This window comes from Micropterus salmoides, unplaced genomic scaffold (assembly GCF_014851395.1).
Source record: "Micropterus salmoides isolate LMB-PRFRI ecotype aquatic unplaced genomic scaffold, ASM1485139v1 Ms_hic_scaffold_12, whole genome shotgun sequence".
Classification (NCBI taxonomy): Eukaryota; Metazoa; Chordata; class Actinopteri; order Centrarchiformes; family Centrarchidae; genus Micropterus; species Micropterus salmoides.
In genome coordinates, this window is record NW_024040263.1 from 20,532,914 (window position 1) to 20,560,303 (window position 27,390).

The 27,390-nt window shown below is 38.6% G+C and overlaps 1 protein-coding gene across 1 annotated transcript in view; it reads left to right on the top strand.

Annotated features, from left to right (window-relative positions):
- LOC119899362 (zeta-sarcoglycan) overlaps window positions 1-27,390 on the top strand; it is a 422,063-nt gene that overhangs the window by 221,640 nt on the left and 173,033 nt on the right. Inside the window, exon 2 of the mRNA XM_038713897.1 lies at window positions 5,014-5,223. Coding sequence (XP_038569825.1) covers window positions 5,014-5,223 — 210 coding nt within the window. The remainder of the gene's footprint in view (window positions 1-5,013; window positions 5,224-27,390) is intronic.

Consider the following 27,390-nt stretch of genomic DNA (forward strand, 5'->3'; position numbering starts at 1 on the left):
GACCTGTTATTCATTGCAAAGAAGCTCTGTGACTTGTCATATGAGGGCACATTTGTGATTGCCTATTTGTTATAATTAATTTGAAAAATAATTTAAGTGAAATGGAGCTGCTTGAAAGATTAAAGGAACTTTTAAGTAATCTCTCCCGTTCCTTTCTCCTGTCCTTTCATCTCATGTTACTAGCTCTTAGCTTAACTAAAGTAATGCTGTTTATTTTGTGCTTTTGCTTTGTGTATTGCTCTCTTCCTTTTCTTCCATCCTGCTCTTCTTCTTGTTTATCTCATCTCATCTTCTTACCATCCAATCATAAAAGTAAGGAGCTGAGTTTGTTGTACAGCTGTGTGTCCACTACCTGAATTTGGATGACTTTTAACCACTCATCATGTTGACATTTGATTTTGTGTAATTTTGTTTATGTGTTACCCTGATTATCACTGTAACCAATCATGTAGTGAAAGATAAATACACTTAAAATGTTGAAAAAAAGATTTAAAGATGTGTTGCATATTGGTCCTAAATGTGGTTCAGGGGCTTTCCCTTTTGCCATAATCAGGCAAATCATGTTAAAAATTATATTTATTATAAATTAAAATTTATTGGAACTAAATGTCTTATCATTTCTTTTATTTCAGGTTATTTGTCTTATGATCTGATATTCACTTTATCAACATCTACATGTACCACCACACCACCAAAAAACAGAAAAGCACGCTATTTATGTACTGTACTATATATACACTTTCATTTAGAGTATTAGTTCTGTTGAGGTCATTGATAGACCACAGTGGATGGTAACCATGGTGACATCGCTCTTGTAGCTGTTGTTTTTATGGCTGTCAAGACATTATGATGTTAATAAAGTTAGGTCATGCTGTGCAGGGCCTCCGGGCTTTGGTGCGCCATGGGATTGATTGATGATTCTGTTGTCAGTTCAATCTAAGAAATGCATTGGAATGGGGGGGGGAGGAGGAGGAAGGCGAATGGGGGACAACAAAATAGATTGTTAAGAATGAGAGCTGAGAGGGAGAAAGAAGTGAAGTTAAGGAGGGAAGCAGTAGAAATTTGGAAATGGAGAGAAGTGTGAAGTTAAGGTAATGAGTGTACAGAAAGATACTTCATATCTGAATTAAGGGAGGGGGGGGGGGTAACTGAAAAGTTTGAGAAATAACAATGACAAATAAAGATGGAAGGGAAGAAGAATGAAACAAAACAAATAAAGCATATATAGAGAGGTGTGACAGGCAAAGAAAGGCTGGCACAGGGCAGGGAGAGGGGCATTTTCTCTGACAAGTCTGTGTGAAAAAGTAAATACAATAAATACAACATATGAAATTGGGGAACTGTGGGGGATGAGAAAATAATATCTTGTCAAGATGCTGAGTTGGATTGATAACTGTGCATGGCTGTGAGTGAAATGAGACACAATACACAAATACACACACAAGACAATGAATGAGTCAGTAACAGAGCATAAGTGAGGATAGCTGTATTTGAAAAAAATTGACCACACACAATGTAGAAGTGACACTGAATTATATAATTCAATTTCACTTGTCGATTTAAAAAAAGGAAGAAAAAAAGTTTGATTTGTAGTGCTTACATTGGTTCCTTGGCTTATTCACATGCCCTTGAAGGAAACTTATGCACACACACTCGCAAATACACTAACACAAACAGATATATGTATGTGTGCATCTATTTATTCTGACTGTTGATACATGCAAGAAAAAGTATTAGCATTGCAGTGCACAGGGCACAGCACACACTCTTGTTATTGGTTCAGTGTGGACGCTGAATACTGATATACTGGTAAAACGATCAGGATCCCACTCCAATGCTCTATTCAATAGCAATACTCTACTATTGATTTATATGCATTATATCTGCACACACTAAACAGCTGCACCCAGAAAGCGAAACAGATGAACCAGACAAGAATATTGTAGGTTCATTTCTTTGTGGTGAAAAGGGAAAACATCATTAATCCATTATCCCGCTTGGCAAACATTAAGCCCTTTCCGCTTGGCATTAATATGTGTCTCATATCCAGCTTGTGCCTAGATATGAATTAATTGGATTGCATTTAGACCAAAAATGAAATGCATATTTGGTATGCACATTAAAAGTAGCTTCATCTTTCCTTTGCCAAAAAGAGCATTTTGTGATATATATCATATCTTTTCATCACCTCCTTTAAATCTGATAATAAATGCTGAGTTTTTCTTGTTCTCCATTTTTAACAAATATTGCTCTGCTGAAGTTTCAACCATTGAATTCACTCTTCATAGTTAATGCAGCCAAACGTATGTCTGTGCACCTCCGGTGATGTTTTGGTTGATTGGCTCTTCATTGCAACTTGGGTGCATTTCCGCCTCGATTTGATTTGTTGTTGCTCTGTCTTATCACAGTTCAGTCAACCAGTATCTCTGTTAATTCAGACGGAAAATGGCTCAGAGTGTAAAGGAAAAACCACTTTGTTAGATTCTATAAAACACCATCCCACTGTAGGACTGGTCCGACTGGTGGTGTTGGGGTGTGATCATTTAGCTTTTAGTTGAATATTCTAGGATTGTCACATGGAAAGATGGGATAGGTTAGCCTCAGTTTGCCTGTGGCAGTTTTCTGAGATACTGTAAAAGCAACATTATGTAAGATTCTTTGTTGTTTTTTGTGTAATTTACTGTCGTCATAAACAAGGACAGCTGAACACGTGCATTTGTTATGATTACATTACATCAAAAACTAGCAAGTCACCAACTTTGCTTACACAGCCAAACATCAAGCTGTGTACACAGAAGGAATGCCAGATCGGTGTCTGTCTCTCACCAGCGGAAGCCTCTTGCTTGGTCACTCTTTTTTATCTTCTAATCTTCCTCCGTCAACATCCTCTTTTGTCTATTCACCTCTGCCATCAGCTTACGTCCATAGAGGTTGCTGAGCCTGCTTATGTTGTCAGCTCGCCTGGTTCATCCACGAGCACCAGCATAATGTTGCTTGAAACTTGGGTGGCAAACTAGCCAACAAAGCTAGACGGCAACTGATGCAGGAGCATTTACAGTAGTTACCAACAATAAATCTGATGATACACAGAGCAACTTTTAGAGCAATCGTGCAGGGCAACGTTGCTGTCAATGGTAATGAGTAAAGATTACTAGCGTAATCCCCTTCCCCCAAGATTGCCCAGCAACATTGCTCAAAAAGTTGCCCCGTGTATCATCAGCTTAAGTGTGTTATCTATTAAGTTTGCTAACATCAACTTGATATTTATAGCTTGCGACAACACCTCTGTCTGTGGCTAATTTTGCTCAAGTCTGCTAACACAGGTACATCAACCAAGCGCAACAACACAAGACGTAGCAAGCCAGCTAATAAGTTATTACTTAAATCCAACAGACAGAACACCAATTCGGCATCAGTCCTGCAGCCTTTCACCTCTTTTAGCTTACACCAATGGGTAAAAACCAGTATCCAATATTTACTCTTGTCCTGTCGCTTGTGTCACTCTTTTTCTCTTCCTCTGCCATGACATCCATATTGACAATAACAAGCTAGCTTGAGCCCAGAGTGCCAATGACAGAGACTCCATTCACCCTATTACAAGTCACTGTAGCATCAAAATGATTTTAAATATATTAATAATCATAATAATAATGCCTTAATATCAGATCAAAAAGATTGGGGGCAAAGACATAAACAGATTAAAATGTATATTTTTATTGTTGTTTAGGATGGGGGACTATTATTATGGTGGGCAAAACCTACAGTATCTGTTGTCAGATTTTATATTCCCACAATATCCATAACAACAACAATCTAACTCCTAACAGAAGTTCAGATTTGCTAAGTCAACATCAATAGCTCAATAAGACCTTGGGCTTTGTTTTTTGGTGTGTACATGGAACAAGAGTCATGTGGAGACAAAGATTACAGGTTGATATTTGCTTCTGAGACTCCAGTGAAACCCTAACAAAACTTGAACGGGCGAGGTCTGAATTTTATTTTCTTTTTTTCTGCTGGCAAAGCAAGAGTCAGCATTTTTGTTTCCCATGAAGGTTTGTTGGTTTCATCGTATGAGACTATATGGAGAAAAAGCATTGCAGGAAGAAAAAAAATCAAGTCTGTGAGGTGTTAAGGTCATGCAGTCTCAGCAAATAAAGACATAATGTGTGTGTGTGTGTGTGAGAGAGAGACTGATAAAGAGAGAGAGAGAGGTGCCAAAGTGAGATAGGAAGTGAATTAGGGAGAGAGAGAGAGAGAGACAACATTTGAGGTAGAGAGTGCAAGGTAAAGAGAGTGAGAGAGTTAGAGAGCCAGAGATGGACAGAGATAGTAGTGCCTTGGAGCCAGTGTCCATATCTCTTGCCACCAATGACTTCTGCTGCTGCACTACAACTAATGGACTCTGTCCTCCTCTGCCATCTTATCTGCCCCCCCCACACCTTTCCATCTCTTACTACTTGATGCCGTGCTATCTCTCCACTTCACCGTTCCACCTCTATCTCATTTTTATCATGCTTTGGTCTTTCTCTCTCTAACACGTTACCTCTATCTTTATCGCAACTTTTCTATGTTGTTCAGTTTTCTTCTTTACTTTCACCTGGTTAATACTGTTTTCATCCTCCCCACCACTAAAACCAAAAAAGTTCAACCTTGCCTTGGATGAAGAAAAAAACATGCAGTTTTTATCTGTTTTTCTCTCTTTTTAGTCTTGAATCATTTCCTTCTCTGCTTGTCTAGTATCTGTGCAGAGCTGAACAATTGCAGCTTTTCACTCCAAAATAAAAATTAAAAAGTGAGAAGTTGTGAAGGAGACATGTTAAGTGAATGAAACTACTAAAGTAACTTCAGTTGACACATTGTGACAAGTGTCTCCATATGTATATAGAATTAATAAATCAAAATTGGTGCATAGTTAGTAATAGTTAGCAAGTGTTATAGAGATGAATTCCTCTTAATGAAAATTATCATAAAAGCAATTCTTACATATATTCTCTATATCTGTGCCCCTTTCAGATGACCCAGGAACAGTATATCCTTGCGGCGCAGCCCAACCCGCTCCACCAGCGGGGGGCGTCGGTGTGTGGCACTCAGGTTTACCCAGCAGTGGGGATCTACGGCTGGAGGAAGAGATGTTTGTACTTCTTCATCCTCCTCCTCCTCGTCACCATGATCGTCAACCTGGCACTGACCATCTGGATCCTCAAAGTCATGAACTTCACTCCGGTAAGAGCTGTGTGTGTATGTCATTAAAATGCCAGGGTGTTATATGGTTTTGTGTTTATGTGGGGATTAATGTGAAAAAGCTATAAGATGTGGTTTTAGAGGTTTGCAGTAATGTAACACAACATGGGAGTGATGAAAAAATCAACAGAGGTTCAAGTGTGTGTGTGTGTGTTTATGAACACATGTGTTGCATGCACCAATACATCAAGTGGATGTTGGCTGCCCTTTGAATTAAAATGATCTCATCCAATTGGTGGTTTACACTATTAATGAATATGAAGTTACATATTATTAGTTACTTCTTACTCTCAGCTCTCTGTTGACAGTGTTGTTAATGTTATGTCCACAAATATGTAATAATGTTTTTTCCCTTCCTTCCTTTCTTTTTCATCCTAATCTTATTTTACTGGACCCATTTAGAATGCACTAATTTGTTGAAAATTTTAATGATTAATTTATTTATATAATATCCCTATGTGATCATTTGAGTGTCCAAATTAAGACTTGCACAATGAAATGAAATACCTCCAATTATTATTATTATTATTATTATTATTATTATTATTATTATTATTATTATTATTATTATCATTATCATCATCATCATCATCATCCAAAAGTTTTGGTTCAGCATAGTTTTTTTATATATAACATATAGCATATGTTTACATGTAAGGACCTCTAGTGGATGTGTTATTCCCACTGCTTGTCAACAGCAAAGGCAGAAGTAATTTAACGTATTATAGAGCTTTCAAACTTTGAAGGGAAAAGGGCCATTTTCTGTTTCCTACCAAAAGTTGAGTTTTTTAACCACGACTTTCATCTTTCCCTAACCTTAACCAAGCAGTTCAACCTTATGATTAATTTTTCATGTGAATCATACAGTCTGTGCTGCTTTGGAAGGCAATGATGAAGGACATACAGTATTTGTTATTTAGTTTGGCAGTCTTTGTTAAGACTGATGGTTAAAGGGCTTTTGCAGTGACTGCGCTGCCTTTGTGGAGTAGCCTTCTGTTTGTCAATACTCAAAAAACTCATCTCAGAACCAGATTCATTGGTTTTTCAATGTAGCTGACATGCTTATTTATGCTCTATTGCTCTTATTTTGTGATTTTAACTACCCCTTATTTCCATTATGTTTTGTTATTGCCATTGATGTCCAGGCTGTACCTTCTTTCTCTCTGCTATGTAAGCACCTTTTTTGAAAGCACTTTGATACACAATGGTTTTGTGCTTTTAAAATGTCAAATAAGTACATTCGACTTGGCTGATTTGGAAAAGGAATAGCTAGTGAAGCAGTGACATCCAATGTTGGAAATAGGTGTTTGTTTTGATCTGGATCTGGAAAATGAACATTCTGGAAAATGTTCATTTTAAAGATACTAAACACTAGCACAAAATAATAAACACCATTTTGATCTATATATAGTCAGTGCTTGGTTCTGTATGCATTTCTAGATCTGTTTTCAACCTAGACTTTCTGAGCATGTCATCCAGGTTACTGCACCCATACATCTAATATACCATATTGCCTCTGGGCTCAAGGAACTACACTGTGATAGTATACATGCAAATGAGGCAGAATCTGACCCCTGCAAACCTCCTGTAAAGCCTCTGCACATCATGCCTTATGTTTCAATAAGCGACTTCAGAATATGAGTGGTGGTGAGGGTGGGGGTGGGGGGAGTGGGGGAGATGGCTAAATATGCCTGAGGGAAGGCAGTAAGTTCTAAGCATAAAAGTGCTGAAGGTATTTCATAGGCTATAAACTGGTATGTGAAAAACAGATAGTGTGAGGGACCAAAAGACAGGAGGAGTAATAAAAGCAGGGAGAGAGTTAAAAAAAAAAAAAGATAAGTAGAAGTCCATGAATAGAAGTAAAGAAATAAAGCAGAGGAATTGTTTTTGTTTTATTCAAAGTGAGTGAGTAAGATCTCAGAAAAGGGCAGATGCAATTTCCATAAATGCAAAAATCTGCCAAAAATTTTGAGTGTATATGATTTGTATTGTCATGCTGAGTATGTATGGTAAATACTGATAATACTATGTGTAGAAATTCCTGATCTCTGGAAAGTTATAAAGCTATAAATATAACTGGCATTATAGGCAGGATATAACAAGTAGTGATTCTTTCTCCTAGGCATTATATTAATATTGAACCCATCTATATTAGTTGCTTGCATTCATCAGTAACACTGTAGTTAGCAGGAGTGAAAGTAAGCCGGTACTGTCCAGTACTCTGTACCACTAAAAGATTCAATGCTAGTCCTGAAGTACTGGGAAAGGGGACAACAGCTGCATGCAAAAACCCACATACAAGTGTTTCTTATTTCTTTCTACACCTTCAGGCATTAAAAATGTTATTCATTTGTTCAGGGTTGCAGGAAGGGGGCCAGAGGAGAATAATATGAAGCTATGAAGGTTTAGGTAGTTGTACGGGCAAGAACTTCAATCTACTTTCACTCCTGGTAGTCAGTGAAAAGAAAGGGATTGCAGTGTTTGCATCCCATCTCACACAAGAAGTCATATTTGACATTTTTTTATTATTTGAACTTGACCACAGTCATTGGTGGACTGAAGAAAACTATTGTTCATTTTTATAGAAATCTCTGCGAAATCATTAAGGATGCTTTGGAGTCACCTGAATATATAACGGCAATTTATAACAGCAGTTATCTCATTGCACTTTTCATATAGAATGTAATATTATAATATTATTAACAGATTACTACAGGTCATCACATTGACCTATAGTCATGAACACTGACTGTGTCTGTCTCTGTTGCCTCAGTTTTATGAGCTATATAAGTTAGATTTGTTTTTGCCTGTTTTATTCCTGTTTTATTCCTCTTTTGCCGCCCTATTTTATGTAGCCATAACCCCATTTCTAATTAATGTTGGTCATTTTTATTGATTTTGCAATTGTTGTTTTATCGTCTTTAATGCACGCTGTAACACTGATCTGAAAAGTACGACAAGAATAAATAAATAATTTTATGTCCCCACTTGTAGGCAGCCAATCAGCATTTAAAAAAACAAAACACACACACACTGCCAGTAAAAGTTTAACATCGTGTGTAAGACTGCTGAAAGAAATTACAGACCACTAGCAGTTTTATTATTCTTCTTCTACAATTTATCATGTTGATGCGCTATTTCTAAGTTTAGTGTGCTTAAGGATTAAAAGGGCACAAAGTAGCTGCACTAAATGAAACAGAGGAATCTCTCTTCTTTGGCGTTCAGATCTTGCTATAAAGACAGATACTGCTATAAGCACTGAGGAAAGTTTGACACCCATATTGTGTAAATGGAGGCAAAGTTCTTTGTAGTGTCAACAATCGTCTGTTTGTTTCTATCACATTTGGTTTATGATTTCAGAAGAAGAGCATTTAAAAGATTATAAGCACATATTTTAAGAGGTCGTTATGCCAGGATGCCGAGCAGGTATTGAGATGACAAACACACATTGCACAAATTGCCCACTAACACACACACACACACACACACACACACACACACACACCATGGTGTAGTCCAGACCACGAATTAGGCAGGCTGATTGGTGAGTGACAACTGAAATTGAATTTCTCTGCAGTGAAAGCCCAAAGGACTCAGGGGAGGACACACACACACACACACACACACACACACAAACAACAAATGTGGGTATAGACCCACACAAGCATGGAAAGGCGCACACACACATCAGAATGAACAATTACTGAATAATTGTTGGCACATACACACATACTTTCTCTCTGTTGCCCTCTCTCTCTCTCTCTCTCTCTCTCTCTCTCTCTCTGTCTCTCTTACATACACACACACGCGCACACGTTATCCCCACAAGACCTGCCTCTCCAATTTACTGCCAAAGCTGTCTCTTCAAAAGCAAATCTCTTTTTCTCCCCACACCGTCACAATGAGAATCGCATCTGGTAACTCCAAACAAAACAAAAAGTTTGAGAAAGGCCATCATTATACTGCGGCCGGTTAGGCGTGATTTGAATGGTGACGATGGAAATGACAGTTTTGGAGCCATAGCCAAAACAACCCCCTGTAGTTGGATTTGAAATGAGAAATAAATGTAAATGTAAATGCTCAGTATTTGTATAGCACCTTTCTAGTCTTTTCAACTACTCAAAATGCTTTTACACTACATCACATTCACCATTCACGCACATTGATACACTGAGCCTAAGTGCTCAAAGAAAAACTAACATTCATACACATTTATACACTGGTGGAACAGACACCAAGGGCAATTCGGGGTTTAGTATCTTGCCCAAGGATACTTCGACACGCAGCATGGAGGAGCCGGGGATTACTAAAGAAGAAGGGAATCATAGTTCTGCACTTGTGTTTATGCATTTGTATGTGTGAGAGATGTTTTTCTTTTTGCCTGTAAATCAGACTGATAATAATGATAAGCTTTATGTAGTGTACAGATATGAGTTTAGGTTTAGCATACACATTGTGCTCTCATATTAAGTAATCATGGACCCACATTAAATTCAGTAAACAATAAATAACAAAATTATAAAAAAGGAAGTCACTTTCTCACATGGCTTGATTGAAATTTGAGGATTTTAACTGATCATGTATGTGAATGTATCGTGATGCCCTCTTCAGCACTCACACAGATACTCAAACTCCAGAATGTCTCTGTCAAGTCATCACCACTGGCTTTCCCTCCATGGGACAGTGAAATAGACAACTCTCCAGGTCTCTGAGGAGCCCAGAGGCAGACGACAGGAGGGAAAAGCTGAGCGTGGATGTTCAGACACTATATTTAAACCATGTGTTGACAGACACCTACTCAACCTTATCAACCCTCTCCATTTTTTCTATTTCATCACTCTCTTCTTCAGCCCATTGTCCGCAAACCCATGTCCTTCCATCCTCCATAACAATCACATCGTTCTTAATCTTTCTCTGCTAGTCTTACTGCTCATTTTAGCTTAGTTTTTCCTTTCTCTGTCGACCATACTGATCTCTACCACCAGCTACTCTCTTTCAAACTGCACAGCACTGCTAGGGATTAGATTAATAGCTGGGCGGCTGAAGTGACGCTGTTGCAGGATAACACACAGGATATTAATCTGAACAATATTTTTTTCAAGATCAGTCACAAGTCTGACAGTCTGAAGTGTGACAGCTGACAACAGGGCCCAGCGTTTTTTTTTATAGCATCATTGTGTCTATATTTTGGGGTAAGCTTTTATTGCCTTATCTGTAAACTGTTCACATTTGTTATTTGATGAAAACCTTTTTATGAGCATTGTAATCCATCAAATGTGATTTATAATATTCTTAATACTTAAGTATTGATATATATATATATATATATATATATATATATATATATATATATATATATATATAAAAGGAATACGGGCAAAAATATACTTGCTTGCTGTGCAAAAGAAAGGGCACCACCTACAGTATCAACAGGAGTTGGATTAACCAATCAACTTGCTTTATTCTCAGGTCCCCATGATACCTTGTTGAGATATGGAAGGTTTGGGATTAGCAACTCAGCGAGCCTGTACATGTTACAGTTACCTGTTAGTAACACCTGTGCAGACTTTCTCTCTTCAGAGAACCATAACTCCAGCCAAAGTCTATCTTCTCAGAAACCTTTTCTTGATAGGGTGAATTTTTAATTTTGCCTCATCTGTGCACCTTTTCTTTGCTCCTTAATTGTGATCCCACTGAGGCAATATTGTAGATCTAATTTATAGTCAAGTCAAATTTCACTGCAAAATCACCATAACTCCAACACTGTAAATTTCATTATCACTCCTCCTCCTAAAAAAAGGCTGTTTTAATGTGGATTGGCAAAATCATCTAAAGATTTTACCAAATGAAAATGCCAAGGTCATTGAATTCAGTACATTTCTGACTACATTACTGTTTCCTAAAAGATACAAAACTACTAATACTGAGCTATAAATACAGATATTATGATGTTTACCAAAATAGATTAAAGGGAAGAGAGCGAAGAGAAAGATCCAGCTTTCTCTGTGTAGAGCATTTACTCACTGCTGTTTAGCGGACCATTTGAAAGTGTCACTTCCTTCAGGCAAATAGGGCAATAGGTACATGATCTCAATTAGCGCATGGAGTGCTCTTTGCTGTCACAGCTCTTGTGATTTATGTTAAAGAAAAATATGTCCTTTTTCATAAAAGCCTTGGCTGGTGTAGCTTTAAGTTTCTTTGCAAATAAACTAATCTGATAGATCAGTGTGGTAAAGAGAGAGAGAAAGGAAAACAGGGAGATTGGAGTGAGGAGGATGAGCAGGGAGGATGGTGAATGATGCACGGAAGAAGACAGATAGGAAAAAGAGAGGAGAGGGAGTGGTGTGAGTAGGTGTGTGTGTGTGTGTGTGTGTGTGTGTGTGTGGTTTAAATAGAGTGTCCTATCATCTACGCTCAGCTTCACCCTCCTGTCCTCTGCCTCTGGGGTCCATAGGGAGAGGTGTCTGTTTCACTGCCTCATGGAGTGGAAGTGAGTGGATGATGGGCTGGCAGAGATAGCTTTCATCGAGGTACCGTCACTTTTACTACAGTTCTAGTTCAGGGCTCTTGTTTGGTTGTCTCCAGACAAAGTGGTGGGAATGGCAAAGGTGCTTTTAAAGAATAGCATTCACAACAGGATTAGAATTGAATGTTTTAAATAAACTTATATGTTGTTTCTAGAGCAGCAACAGTTATGTTTGGCTTTTTACTTGTGAAGGTTTTATCGCACTTACAGTAACGTTGTAGTCAACTTGAAAAAATCTTGGAGCTATCTACACAGTCTCTCTGCTCAGCTGACCACTGACTTTGCTGCGTGTGTGTGTTTGTGTAGGAGCTCACAGAGAGCAGCGTTTCTATCATTTCAACACAGATTTGTTGTTCACAATGTACTGTTAGCAAAGGGTGCGTCGATAGTGAGTTTACTGTGTCCTTTTGGATTTTAATGCATCAGAAACACAGGACGCGTACTTCTCAACATCACTGCAGCTTTCAGCACACCTGTAGCCGGTAGCGACGACAACACTGACACAGAAATGCTGCTTTGGGCACTGATGCAATGACCCTGGAATGTCACGCTTTTCCCATTGGCTGTATGGGCAGTAGCTGGATTTGTGGTGCGTTCAAGCACAATAGATTTTATTTGTTTCATGGACACGCTTTAGAACAGTGTAGCCTCTGCAACCAATGTCCAATTCATAGGTCCTCCACCCTGCTTGTAATCACAGTTTTTGGGGTTTTAAAGATAAACTACATAGGAAGATAATACAGTCCTGTTTTAATTTCTGTCCTTGAAAAATTAGCAGGCAACTTAACTTAAATGTCTCTTCATTAGTACCTAAAATAGCATGATTGCCTAAAAATATAGGAACTAGTTTGCCAATACTGTTTTTCATGTAAATCAAGTGATACAATCTAGGATTATTTATTGTACATAACAGGGATTTATGTATTCATGATGATGTATATACACCATGTACTTAATGTCAGGTCAGTGGTAAATTTGAGGGCAATGAGCAATAATGGCAGAAAAAATTTTTGTCATTTCAATGTTCATAAGTGTTTTACAAGTATCATAAAATGGTTCAGCCAGCATAGTAAATTTCACAATGAAATACATACTAGTAACAGATTTCATATACCCAAGAATGTCACCACTACATGCTTTAAGTTAAAGGGCATGACTGTCATAACGTGATAGGTCATGTGTTTGTTTGCGTGTCTGTTTGTATGCTGGTGTGCTTGACTTTGTGTGTGTGAGAGGGTAAAATGTGCTGCTGAAGGCAGTATGAGCTCCCAAACCTGCTGCACTCAGCTCCTCGTCTAGACCCACCACCGTCATTATGGCTGTTCACACCTGCACTGTGTAATTTATCGTACACACACACACACACATTTTTCTCACTTTGTCAGTAACAGTGCTGACCTCAGGTAATGGGAGAGTCCAGCGTGAAATACTCTGTCGTCCTGTGTCACATACGCACACACACACAAACACAGTGGAGAGGGCTTAATGTGACGTATCCATCAGACTTAGAGCGCTGACACACCTGATGTTAATCGCTTGAGTGGTCAGTGCACACATACACGCAAACACACAGAGACACACACGGACAAAAAAGACAAAAGAAAGATTTGAGTAATTGAACTAAAAACATGATTTGTGTGAATGATAGTTATACTTGATTTTTGATCTCTCCCAATGATTAAGGATTTATTTTCTCACCAATATAGACCTTGACAATTTAACAAAAAGTGCCAAAATCTGTTCATTAAATAGGCGACTTAAAGATGCCTTTATATATTATTATAGGAAAACCCATATGGTACCTTAGAGATAAACAAGTGTTATGTACAGTATCTCACAAAAGTGAGTACAGCCCTCACATTCTTGTAAATATTTGATACCTTTTCATGTGACAACACTGAAGAAATAACACTTTGCTACAATGTAAAGTAGTGAGTGTACAGCTTGTATAACAGTGTAAATTTGCTGTCCCCTCAAAATAACACATCACACAGCCATTAATATCTAAACCGCTGGCAACAAAAGTGAGTACACCCCTGAGTGGAAATGTCCAAATAGGGCCCAATTAGCCATTTTCCCTCTACGCTGTCATGTGACTCTTTAGTGTTACAAGGTCTCAGGTGTGAACAGGGAGCAGATGTGTTAAATTTGGTGTTATTGCTCTTACACTCCCGCAAACTGTTCACTGGAAGTTCAACATGGCACCTCATGGCAAAGAACTCTCTGAGGACCTGAAAAAAATGTAAAAAATGTTGCTGTACATAAAGATGGCCTAGGCTATAAGAAGATTACCAAGACCCTGAAACTGAGCTGCAGCACGGTGGCCAAGACCATACAGCAGTTCAACAGGACAGGTTCCACTCAGAACCGGCCTCGCCATGGTCGACCAAAGAAGTTGAGTGCACGTGCGCAGTGTCATATCCAGAGGTTGTCTTTGAGAAATAGATGAATGAGGGCTGCCAGCATTGCTGCAGAGGTTGAAGGAATGGAGGGTCAGTCTGTCAGTGCTCAGACCATACGCCGCACACTGCATCAAATTGGTCTGCATGGCTGTCATCCCAGAACGAAGCCTCTTGAGATGACGATGCACAAGAAAGCATGCAAACAGTTTGCTGAAGACAAGCAGACTAAGGACTTGGATTAATGGAACCATGTCCTGTGGTCTGATGAGACCGAGATAAACTTATTTGGTTCGGTTGGTGTCGAGAGTGTGTGGAGGCAACCAGGGGAGGAGTAAATAGACAAGTGTGTCTTGCCTACAGTCAAGCATGGTGGTGGGAGTGTCATGGTCTGGGGCTGCATGAGTGCTGCCGGCACTGAGGAGCTACAGTTCATTGAGGGAACCATGAATGCCAACATGTACTGTGACATACTGAAGCAGAGCATGATCCCCTCCCTTCGGAGACTGGACCACAGGGCAGTATTCCAACATGATAATGACCCCAAACTAGGGCTGGACAATAAAACAATAATAATAATTATCACAATATATTTTTTTTCAATAACAATACAACAAATGTTCAATAAATATTCAATAAATGATTGTTTATTCGCATGAATTATACACAAATTAGGACTTAATTTTTTTAGTAAGATGTCTCTTTTGTTGAGGAAACAGGTCTGAAAAAAAGCTTTTACTTAATTTTACTCACGCATATTTGTTGACAAAGATTTTATCATAATTGTTTTGAATGTTCAACCTCAGATTTGTGAAGTGATCCACTGTTTGTCATCAAGTGTTGACCACAAAAAAGAGTTTAAACCTCAATTAACCATTCACCATCACTCAGGAGCAAAGCCTTTAAACTCGAAAGAAATAACAATTTGATACTTATCGTGATAATTATCGATATTGAAAGATAGGAAACTTTTTATCGTGATAACATTTTTGGCCATATCGTCCAGCCCTACCCCAAACACACCTCCAAGACGACCACTGCCTTGCTAAAGAAGCTGAGGATAAAGGTGATGGACCGGCCAGGCATGTCTCCGGACCTAAACCCTACTGAGCATCTGTGGGGCATCCTCAAACTGAAGGTGGAGGAGTGCATACTATACTAGTCATTCAACATACAACATATCTCATAAGCATTTCAATTAAATGTCAACTATCTAATGACAGGGTTTGAATTATGTATTTAGGTTGAAACAGACTATCTAATTAATATGTTGAACCACATCTGTAGATTAATGCCAAATGGCCATGTGGGTCCTACCTATTATTATAAGATACTTAATCATGTTCTAATAAGAATATACACTAGGCTTTATGATACTCATGGGAGCACTGAAATTTCCAAAGCCTTTTCCCACACATTAAGCCACTGAGCTCAGTGAATTTCCCTTTGCCTCCTGTTGGACTTTATAATGTCATATGTTTATAAGGTTGACTAGCTTCCTGAACTGACTCTGATGTGGCTGCATCTCTCTGCAATGGTGTTGGAAACTGGACAAATGTAAGCCTCTTATGACCACAATGACATTAGATGTCTATCCTGTCATATTAGTGAACGTCAGATGAGATTCACAGAATTATTATTGTGGCTACAGTGCAAAAGATTATTCTGTAAGCATAGAGCAAATGTATTATTATAAGACAACACAGGTGAACAGTTTCATTCATATGCAGTATTCTACGCTGTCTCTGCTTTTTTCTGCTGTTGTTAAAGTGTTAAACTGTCTGTATGTTGTTTGTTATTGTCACACATAAACACCAGTTATGTGGTCAGTTGCGTGAAAATAAAATAAGAAAGGTAGACGACCACAAACAGATTTAAACAAATCAGTTTCCAAAACATTCAAAAAGGCATTTTTGTTAGACCTTATGGATATGAGAGAAATGTTAAACAAAACCACATTGTTTACAGTGAAACTTGCTTGAATGTCTTCCAAGCTCTGAAGCTTAGAATACAAGTGGTTACATGAGCTGTGATAGCCAACCAGCCAAACAATGAAGAGTGTTACTCAAAATTTAAACAAGACATCCCAACACCACCCACACTGTATGACTGATAGATGACTGAGATGAGCATTGCAGAACCCCCCCTCAAAAAAAAGACTGCACACAGTATATAACCAAAAAGAAAAAAATGCAAGAAAAGGGAAGAAAGAGGAGACAAGTCTCTGCGATTACCACTTACAATCTCTGTTTGCACAAAACAAAGATGTCTTTTTATAGAGTCAGCAACATTTTCAGTTTAAACTCACTGAGAGGCAAGAACTTAAACATTAAATCACTTTGATATGTATTTCTATGGATCGACCCAAGGGTATTCTTGTGTATGTGTGTGTAAGACAAGCAAGAAGTGTCTGGGTGTGTATGTGACTAAATCTGAATCAGTCAGCACTTTAGTCTTATTATTTCCAGTGGCAATATGTCCAACATTGATAAATAGGGAACACACACACAAACACAGACAAACAGCTGACCCCCTGCCCATTATTACAACTCTATAAGCTCACATTGTGTGTGTGTGTGTGTGTGTGTGTGTGTGTGTGTGTGTGTGTGTGTATAGCGGGGGCTGTTCCATCTGGTGTGTAAGTGTGTCTGTACTGTATATGTGTGAAGGCAAAATATCTATCAGTCAGCAGTCTTAGCCTTGTTATCTCCGCTGACACTCTATCAGAGATATAAACAATGATAAATAATGAACACACTCATCTTAATGGAGTCTGTGTGTGTGTGTGTACCTGTTGTAAGAGAGACCTTATACTGTATGTGTTTAGACAATCAAATGGAACATTTGTTTGTGTGAGTGTCTTTAGGTATATAGGGGGTTTTCTGCTGCTTGTATGCTGACGTTCTCGCTAGTGTGTGTGTGTGTGTGTGTGTGCGCGCGCATGTGAGTGTATGTTCTGAGGTTTCAAGAGTTTTTTTCCTTTTAGACATGCGGCCTTAAAAAAAAGAAAACTTAAATCACCTCTAGCACAATCCCTGCTGTGTGGGCATCTTCTTTGCCTGGTTACTCACATTTACATTTCATATTTACATTTGCATAAGTCTCTGTTCATTATACATGCAAACCATATTCCCTGTTTGCTTGCATCTTTTGAAATAAAAAAACACTAAAAGAGTGTTTGTTGGAACAAATGAAGCAAGGGCAACCATGCATTAGAGGAGAAAGGTGGATGAGATGATCTTGTGCTGAACTTCTCTCTTGCACAAACAGTCTCTCCACATTTACTCTGCAGTATTGATTCGGATAATGATTGCAGTGAAGGCCAGGGGTGTCTGAACACACATATACATGCTTGCTGTATAAGCAGCTACCCTTATACTCATCTTCAAATAGCCGTTTAGATGACCCTTAGTTCACAGCATTCAGTTGCTACTTTGATTTGCCTCGTTGAGTTAAAATGCCCAAGTGAGAAACCCTTAGTTCAAACTCTTTTGAGCTTCCATTCTGCTGCAACCTACACTCACTGGCCACTTTATTAGACCTTTACTTGTGAGTTGTGACCGTTGATAGTCTTTGTGCTATTATTTACAGAGACCCAACAATCCCCACCATGAGCAAGCACTTGGAGACAAAGGCAAGGAAAAGCTTCCTTTTAAGGGGCAGAAACCTCGAGCAGAACCATGGCTCAGGGCCATCTGCCTCGACTGGTTGATAGCAAGAAAGAGGGCGAGAGGGCTGGGGGGCTAGGGAGGACAACACATTATTCACACAGACAGTAACGGTAATAGCGGTAACAGACTGAAAATGTATTACATGTTAGATCGGTTAGCAGGACAGATGTTATGCCTACAAGTACTTTTGATTGGACTCTGCTCAGTGAAGCACGCCATGTTTGACCAAAACATTGTAGGTAGAAAGTAACCAAAGCTCTGTCAACTTTACTGTGTACTTACAGAGAGCTCTGAAATCTGGATGGCTTGTCACACATATAGGTTAATCGCTGCCTTGCTCTAACTCCTCCAACAATGCTTACAAAATGTCCTATTCATGGAAGCAAAAAACACTACATTGTGGATTGCATGGTTTTGCATGTGTTACATCTCCACCACCTGTCGTTGGTTCCAGCCTTCTGGTTGATGATATGGTGGCCTATTCTTGCTCTTTGCCTGTCTTACTCTGGTCTCCCTAGCACCATTGTTTATATGGAACAGTTGTTCAGTAGAAATTGAAATCGTCTTCTTGATGGAGATGCACATAATTTGCTGTCTGATATTTTCTTGTGCAAGCACAGGACAGTAGGAAAAATGTAGGTTAGCACATGTGATTTACTGGGCTGATTGAATAAAATCACTTGCATGGTACTTTATAATGGAGTTCTACATGTTGCACAAAGACACTTCAGTGGCCTGGATGCTACCTGAGAAGTGAGCTGCCCTGATTGTCTCTTTACAGTAAACGTTTTAAACAGTAGTCCACTCAACGATTATATGCGTTACCACTTATATGTAAACACTGGAAAGATGGTTAACCTCTACTAGAGTAAGCCGTCTTAAACCTACTGGGAACTCATATTCTGTTGTTATTTGGACAGCCTTTAGAGATCACATGTATTCCACAAAGACATAAGATGCATTCTTTGTTCCACTGTGCATTAAATGATTACTAGAGGAGATTAAACTCTAATGACCCCTATGGGGAATTTGGATCATTGCAGCAGCAAATAAGATACAGTAAAGGAAAAGACCTGGAATAGAGCAAATGCGGTGATATCAAAAATAATAAAGCAGACAACAACAATATAGCATATTTAGTGCATTCATGATTAATAAAAGAAGTACATCATGTTTGTATCGTATGTAACATCAAAGCATAAACACAAAGAATATAAAACAGCATGCTACTAGAGATGAACAAATATGCACAAGGAAAATAAAAAAGGTATCTCCCATACAATATGTATTAAAAGAGGAATGTGGATTTACAGATATTTATTGCAATGAATCTGGTCCAAGGCTGCAGATCCTCAAAAAGCATGAGTCAATGTGAGCTGAAGGAATGAAAGAAATAATTCAGTCAACAGTAATGGACCAAGCTTTAATGTTACAAATCAATGCTTTTCAACTGTAATAGCCTGGTTCAACCATCTGGTTCACTGAATTGCTAGCCCAGTAAAAAGAAATCATATTCTCTAATGGTGGTGTAAGACTAGTGTATGGGTCCCTGAGGTGGCCATTTTAGTTGTTGTGGTACATATTAAGTCAGCTGTGCATGCAATACTGTAATACTGGCTATTATAGCAGAAACACTGATGCTTGCTCTATTTTGTAAGAGCAGTGCAGTTCTTCCTTTCAGTCTTAAGTATACATTCTATACAAAATTGGCAATGTGAAATCACTTCCGTGCAATTTAAGTGTTATTACTTCATACTGAGGGGCCAGCCCATAGAATACAAAAAATGTGGCTAAAGATTCATTCCTTGAGTATTTTAATGACAGGCCAAAATTTTACTTCCCTGTCTGTTTCACAATCCACAGGTTTCCTCTCACCTTATCCTGAACCCAACGATATCCCTACCCCCAACAAGTAATTTTCTGAAATGCTTATCCTTAGCCCTACCACCACTGCAGAGGTGGGCACTACCATCCATCCATCCTCAACCGCTTATCCTGCGTACAGGGTCGCGGGGGGTGGGCACTACAGGAAACACAATTGTAACACAAGGGAAACACTATTTATCATTTAACCTAAGACCTGTCTGTGTCTGTACTCAGCCAAAGATCTTTTGTGTGGGAAGAACCTCACTCTGTAACACCACTGTATAGTCAGAAAAGGGCTACCTGTCACAATTAGTCGTGTGTGCTGGCAGGAACAGGTTTTAGGACCCAAACGCAGGACACAGAGACAGAGCAGGTACAGTTTCTGGGTATTTATTTAACTCAAAAGGAACTAAACTTACAGCAGAGTCCAAACTAAGGTTGTCTGCAGAGCAGCAAAAACACAGTCCATAACAAATGATCCAGGGGAAGACAGAACAAAAGGATAATCCAACAAACAAGGTTGCAGAGGAAGGCAAGCAAGACACATGGCGTTGGATGAACATACAACGAACCAGCAACAGCTGAACAGAAGTCACACACATTTAAACACTGGCTAACGAGGAGGGCGGGAGCACAAACAGGTGATACTAATAATGACAGCAGACAGACACAGACAGGCAGGGTGGTGAACTGACAGGAACACAGACAGATACCAAACAGGCCCAAACTAACAGAACTACCAACAAGCCCACAGACAAATACCAACAGAAATATGATTACATATAAACAGACATACAGGGTACAAAAGACCAAGGACATGAGACAAGAATCCAACAGGAACTCAAAACACAGAACGACAAGCAGGCAGAGGAATACTGGAAGGAACTGATGGAACACTTGACAGACAGACATGGGGCAAAATAGCCAACACAGACAGAACACATGTAACAAAATACTAGACAAGAAACTAACTCAGACAATAACAGAAACCCATGTATACAGACAAACACCGACCAACTATAACACAGGGATCACAACAGACAAAACCCAAACGGGAACACAGAACCAGAACACAGAGTACACTAGACACAAGACATGAAACCAAAACCGACTAAATAACAGATACTGAACTGACAAAACAATAACTCAGAGAAACTCAAAAACACAACAGACTATATAACTGATACTAGACACAGGACAGAACCCAAAACACTATGACAGATACTAAACAGACTGAAACTAAATGAACAAAGCAGAACAGACACGCCCACAGTATGACACTATCCCAACAAGAGGTGTTCCTAGTCAACTAGTAGTCGTTAGTTCAAGCCATTAGTCAACTTGTTGTCACACGTTTATCGTGTCAATTAAGTCAATATTTATTTATAGGGAATCAGAAAGTAGTTTTAGTTTCAGGGCTAAGAAATAATTTCATAAGTAAGATTGTTAATGCTGTGTTACTTTACAGAGAACGACAAAACTGTTATAATGAACCTTTAAAATATATATTTTACAAGTGGCACAAAATGAGCCGCCGGTTGCTAACACCAAAAGCAGTAATGATTCTGAATGTGTCAAAACAACCTGCAAGAAGACTGAACATTCTGTTAATATATTTCAAAACCGTACAACATCACACAAGTCTCATTGTTCAAAACACGGGGATAAAAAACTTCCAACTTCACTTGGACTTATCAACACAATGGATGATGTATAACGTTACTTACAAGTTAACCTCCTGGTGGTCCAAAGCTCCTGTGTTTGCAGTGTAAACAAATACAGACGCTCCCCAGTTCGAGTCAGCCAATAGGATTGCTAACTAGATAATGGCAGCTAGTACAGTAATGCCTTGTGCAGACTACACGACTTTCAGTGTCGGCCGATGGCCGTGCTGGTCACACTACACAACTTGCCGTCTTGTTGACAGGAGTCTTGAAGTCGTTGTGGCGTTCACACTACGTGACTGGTCGGTGACAGGGGGTCACACACTACACAAGCTGACAGTGACTGTGTCACCCGACGCTGGTCTCCAAACCACGTTTTTGTCAAGAAAAATGAAATATGAAATGGAAAATGACGCGAACCTATACATAAAACAGCTGTTGTTTGTTATTATAAAGATTGCAATTATAAAGACAAAAAATATGGGTGAAAGAATGGATTAGCACATGTAGGTAGCAGGGATTGTCTAAGCTACAGAGAGAGTGGGAGGGGAGTGAAACGTGTTTTGCGGTGAAAGAGTAGCGGCCTGTTCTCATTGGCTAAATGCCCTGATTTACTCCCGATCACATCCTGACGGTCGCCGAGCTCGCCGACTGGCAAATCGGGCTAAAAATCGTGTAGTGTGAACTAGGCTTAAGCAGCAGTGCACTATATATATATAGATATAGATATAGAGAGAGATTGAGATATAGATGTATATAAACGGATTGAGTAAATCATGCAATATAAGGTGTTGCAAAATCAATTGGCTACAGCTGTTAATTAACATTTCAGTAAATATAAGCATCAAACTTGGGATTAACAGGTAGCCAATAATAAAGGGTTCAATAAACCTTGTTAGGGATATACCTAGTACAGAATGGGTGCTATTCTGAAAAAGGCATGCAATCTGTTTTTAATTTAAAATGATCTAGCAGTAAATTTTCACATTATTTCTTACTGTTATTCATTCTGTTCATATTATTTTTCTCCTCTTTCGAATGTGTTTGGGATGACAAGCTTGTTAAAACTGAGCTGGGTTGGAATTTATTATTTGTTGACCATAATTCCCATAAAAGCAATAAATTGAAATGATGTGTTAGTAATATCATAAATTATTATTTTTCTCCAATCCTGAAAGTCTTACAACTATTTAAAACTTTTAAATGCACTGTGATGTACTGGTATGATGATGATGATAATCAGATGATCATTTGTGTGGTGTCAGTACTAGTACAAAGGGGGTTACAAAAATCAATAAATTAATTGAAACACTTGCACATTCTTTCATATTTCTTTAACCCTGTATGGTTTTTTATTTATTATGTCTTTCTCTCTTTTTTTCTTGAGCAACAAAGTGATCCTTGGAAAGAGGTTGGACATTAGGCAAAATTATGAAAGCATAAACAATATGCAACCCTATCAGTCCATTGTTGTGCTACTGATTTATTAAGATATGCAAATTAAATTAAGACTTTAGATCCCATTTTTTCAAATAAATTTCAATTATCATCTCAACGTTGTAATGGCCACATTTTGGTTCATACTGGCAAATGAACACTGGGGAAATCAAGACTTTTAATTTGCTTATAGATTATTCATCACCCCTTCTTCACCACTTACCACTCAATATCCACACATTCACTTCTGAACAAATTCATAAATTTACTGCAGAGCTAAGACATTTTGACTAAGATTACTGCTGTGGGTAAATAAACAGACAATACAAAAATACATAAACACAGTTAAAAGTAATGAGCATAATTTATTTGCATGATAATATTGCTATTAATACCACATGACTTTGAATCTCTCAAGCAATCTATGTATTTCACCCTCAGTGAATGACATTAGCCACAAAGAGATCTGGTAGTCATGTTCGTTGAATTTCAAGACAGTCTAATCTAGTCTAATTGGAGAAAATCAACAGCTTCTTATACCCACCGAAGTCATTCTGCTTTCAGCTCTGAAAGCACAGCACAGCTGCAATTTGACATTAACAATGTACATGCAAGTAATTCAAAATATACATAATTAGTTATGTTCTACAATGCATTTTAAGAGTTGTGATCTCGAAATGAATTTGAAGTCAGTTTTATTAGAGAATAACATGACATTACCAACACTTGAGTCAAGGAATTGTGACATCAGAATAAAAAAAATAATAAATTAATATAGCAAACAATCCATTACATTTCACTAAGAGCTTTTCATATGGTTTTACTGCTGTGTCTATGTGTAAAATTTTGCATGACAAATACTGTACTTTAAGTTACTGACTAACACGATAAGTCATTTACTCCCTGAGGAAATACACTAGTGTGGGAAAGGCAAGGCAAGTTTATTTGTATATCACCTTTTAAAAACAAGGCAATTCTAAGTGCTTTATATAAGACAGATTGGCATTTAGAATAGATGTGGAACAAACACATAGTGGGGCGGCTGTGGCTCAGTGGGTTAGAGCATGTTGCCTGTTAGTCGGATGTTCAATCCCTGGCTCCTCCAGGCTGCAAGTGTCCTTCGGCGAGAAACTAAACCCCGAATTGCCACTGATGGCTATTCCACCAGTGTGTGAATGTTTGAAACTTAGGCTTATTGTATGAATGTGTGTGAATGCGATGTAGTGTAAAAGTGCTTTGAGTGGTCGCATAGACTAGAAAGGTATTATACAAATACAGAGCACTTCCATTTACATGGCAATATAAAAGGACAAGCCGAATGTAACAGGACTTCTTTTTGCAACCAGGCTGTTAGAAGGAATGTAGGTTTAATTTACCTCCGCATTGGCTTCTGTTGTGAGAGCCAGAGGTTGCCGCTTGTTCCTGATGGACTATGGGGATATTGGTTATTATCAAATCAGTGCTGGGTCTGTGCAAAGCATGTCCTCTGAAAGAAGGTCGTAAAATGCATCTTCAGCCTTAGGTTCATCACCATTTGGAATTAACATTCCTTGGTCCAATCATTGATTTTTGAGTGCACTTGCTTAGTGCTTATATGGGACCATAATCTACACTAGTGGGAACATGCCGTTGAAAAGTTCAGAGAATGGAGCCTGGGGGAACTCCACTCAACTTTGTCTTCCCTATAAGTGCAGGTGTAACCCATTGGTCGACAGCAGATTGCTTTCCCTTGTTTTTCTTTTCTGGTCTTTTGTTTACCAAACACATTTTCCGCATCCTGTTTATTGTGTGTGGTACCACGCTGCTGGGCCTTTAGTTGATTGTTCCTGACACCGTGTGTGAAGCCAATAATGGCACTGTATCAAGGCGTCCAGTAACACGACTGTCAAATGAAAGTTCACTGTTGGTTCACATGTGATAAAGTTGCAGTTATGAACGAACATTCACATATAAAAGACATTTGGAACACTCAGCTGTAGTCTAAACTCTGGCCGTGTTCCAAGCCATCTAGGTGAGGACTGATCGAGGGTGTCAATTTGGGCTTGACCTTTATTTAAGCTTCACGGGCCTGCCCGCCATTTTAGATCATCGTGTGACAAGCCACCCACGTTGTCACGTCTGCTATTTTCCTACCTCCATTTCCCTCTATTGTCACACACACACACACACACACACACAAACACACACCTACATACATATTCTTGCTGATTGATCTATGTTTTGTTTTTAATATATTTCTAGAATATATTTGATATTTTGCTAATAACAAAACCTGCCCCTTCAATATGTCCTAGACAGTGTAAAGGGAATCCCTCACACTCTTGATGATAATGATCATAATGATAACAAGTAGGGTTGCGACTAATGATTATTATTCGATTAGTCGACTAGTCAAGATTATTTTTGTCACCCCCTAATCCCAATTAAACCGTTTAACTAATTAAATATCTTTCAAGTGAATTACTAATTTCCAACACACAGACTAACTAGCCAACGTTACCATTAAGTGAAAAAGGTTTACTATTCAGAATGAAAACTAGTGTCAACACCAAGGGGAAATAGGGAAGAAAACAAGACAGCGTAGGTTACTCCTATAAGTCACTGATTTACCATTGCACTTAACGTGTTTGCTAACTCAACTAAAAGAGCATTCTCTTAGCCAGCATCATCCCTGAGACCTCAAAACCATGAATGCAATGAACTATGGAGAGGCTGCTGATAACAGCCAGGCTTTATCACCCAAAAAATTAAGCTCATAATCTGATTTATTGACAAATAGGTTTTTAACTTTAAACTTTTAACAAAGATTTTTGCTTTGGAAACATATAAAAGAAAAGCAAATTAAAAGCACAAACTATAACCACAACTGTACACTAACAATGTAATGTCTATTTAGAATAATAAAGCAACACCCCCTTTCATACTACTTTCATACTAGTTTTTTTTTTAATTTAGTGTTTCAAAGTTTCACAAGTAGAGAATGTTCTCTATATCACAAGCCAGATGTTTCTTGATTTACTTTAAAATGTTAAACCATTAATCAAATTGTAAAGACAAAATAACAGCGGGACGAACGTTGAAACTATCATACAGTTGTGTCCTTTCCTCTGTCGTTGCTGCTCTGGCATTGCTGCTTCAGTGGTCTGAGTAACTGGGACCAGAGGGCTCTGTGGCCGTGACTTTCGTAAAACTGCCAATATTCAAGTTCTACACAGTTGATTTTATGCCTCAAAACCGCTCAAAAAGTGTATTTAGTGATGAAATAGCGTACAAAACTTTTAGCTGTTAGCCTTCCTCTGTTGTTTTCCACTTCTCGCATGAATGCTTCTTCTTCGTGAGTAGTCTTACAGTCAAGCAGTCAAGGCAGACCGTGGAAGCGATACTGCCCCTAGCATTCCATGTAGTGCCCTGCAGTTAGAAATGAGCAACCAGAAATGTTAGATTGCTATCTCCCCCTTAAACGGCATCTTTGTTACATCGCATCAACAATGAAATTCCACATCAACATCGACAATTCATCGACTAAACGTTGCAGTCCTAATAACCGTCCACATGTATATGACACACAGACTCACAAAATCTTGCAAATGTGCACAGCAGAGATTACAAAAGAACATCCAAACACATCACAAATTTTCCCATACACAGGTATACAGCCACAAAACACTGAAATTTGTGCACCCCCATACACACAAACACAGAGCAGTGGTCTCCGTGAGTGATGGCCTGTCGGTCCAGTTCAATATCAGGCCTGATGATCTCAACTGGTGTTGATTCACGCCTCTGTTGCTCTGTAATGTGTGTGAATAGAGGTCACTGGGTTCATGGTTCATGCGCTGGTGTGTGTGTGTGTGTGTGTGGGTGTACATTGTTTGCAATTTTAAAGACAATGATTCTCGTGCAAGAACCACTCATACGAACAGATTTGTTCTAAAGTAGCTTATGTGGAGAACTTCTGTTGACTCATATTTAATATTTTCTCTTAGGTACGAACACAATTTAGGACTGGTCCAGACCTTAGACGTCTTAGGAGTCATGTACAATTAGTCTGTCATATAAGTTTTTCACTAATCCATTGTCTATTTCATTGCTTTGGAGACATTTTGAGTTTCGGAAATCCTGTAATAATTATGTTGACATTTAAAATTTTGCTCTGTAATTCGAATTATAAAATAATTGTAGTTGCATCTATATAGAATAATGATATAATAAATTTAAATTGGCTATTGCATTACACTACACTATCAATATGAACATCTCATACTGCAAGGCTAACTAAATGATGCACAAATTGAAGGTTCATTTATATATATCTGTATATAATAAGGACAGCTGGAAGTGTAATCTTTTGGGGGCCTCGAAAGAGACTGGCACAGTGCTGCTATATTATCAAACACAAATGAATGGTTGTTGTTGCGGTTTAGATTACCACGGGCTGTGCTTCTGCAAATGAAACTTGTTAGAGCTGCAACTCCACAGACAGACACACCAATCCAAACCTGTTCCCTTAATTCCACTGCTGATGCTGTTAAAAAGGATTCTTTCCTTATGGATGTCAGAAATCAGGACTTCAATCTCCGAACTTC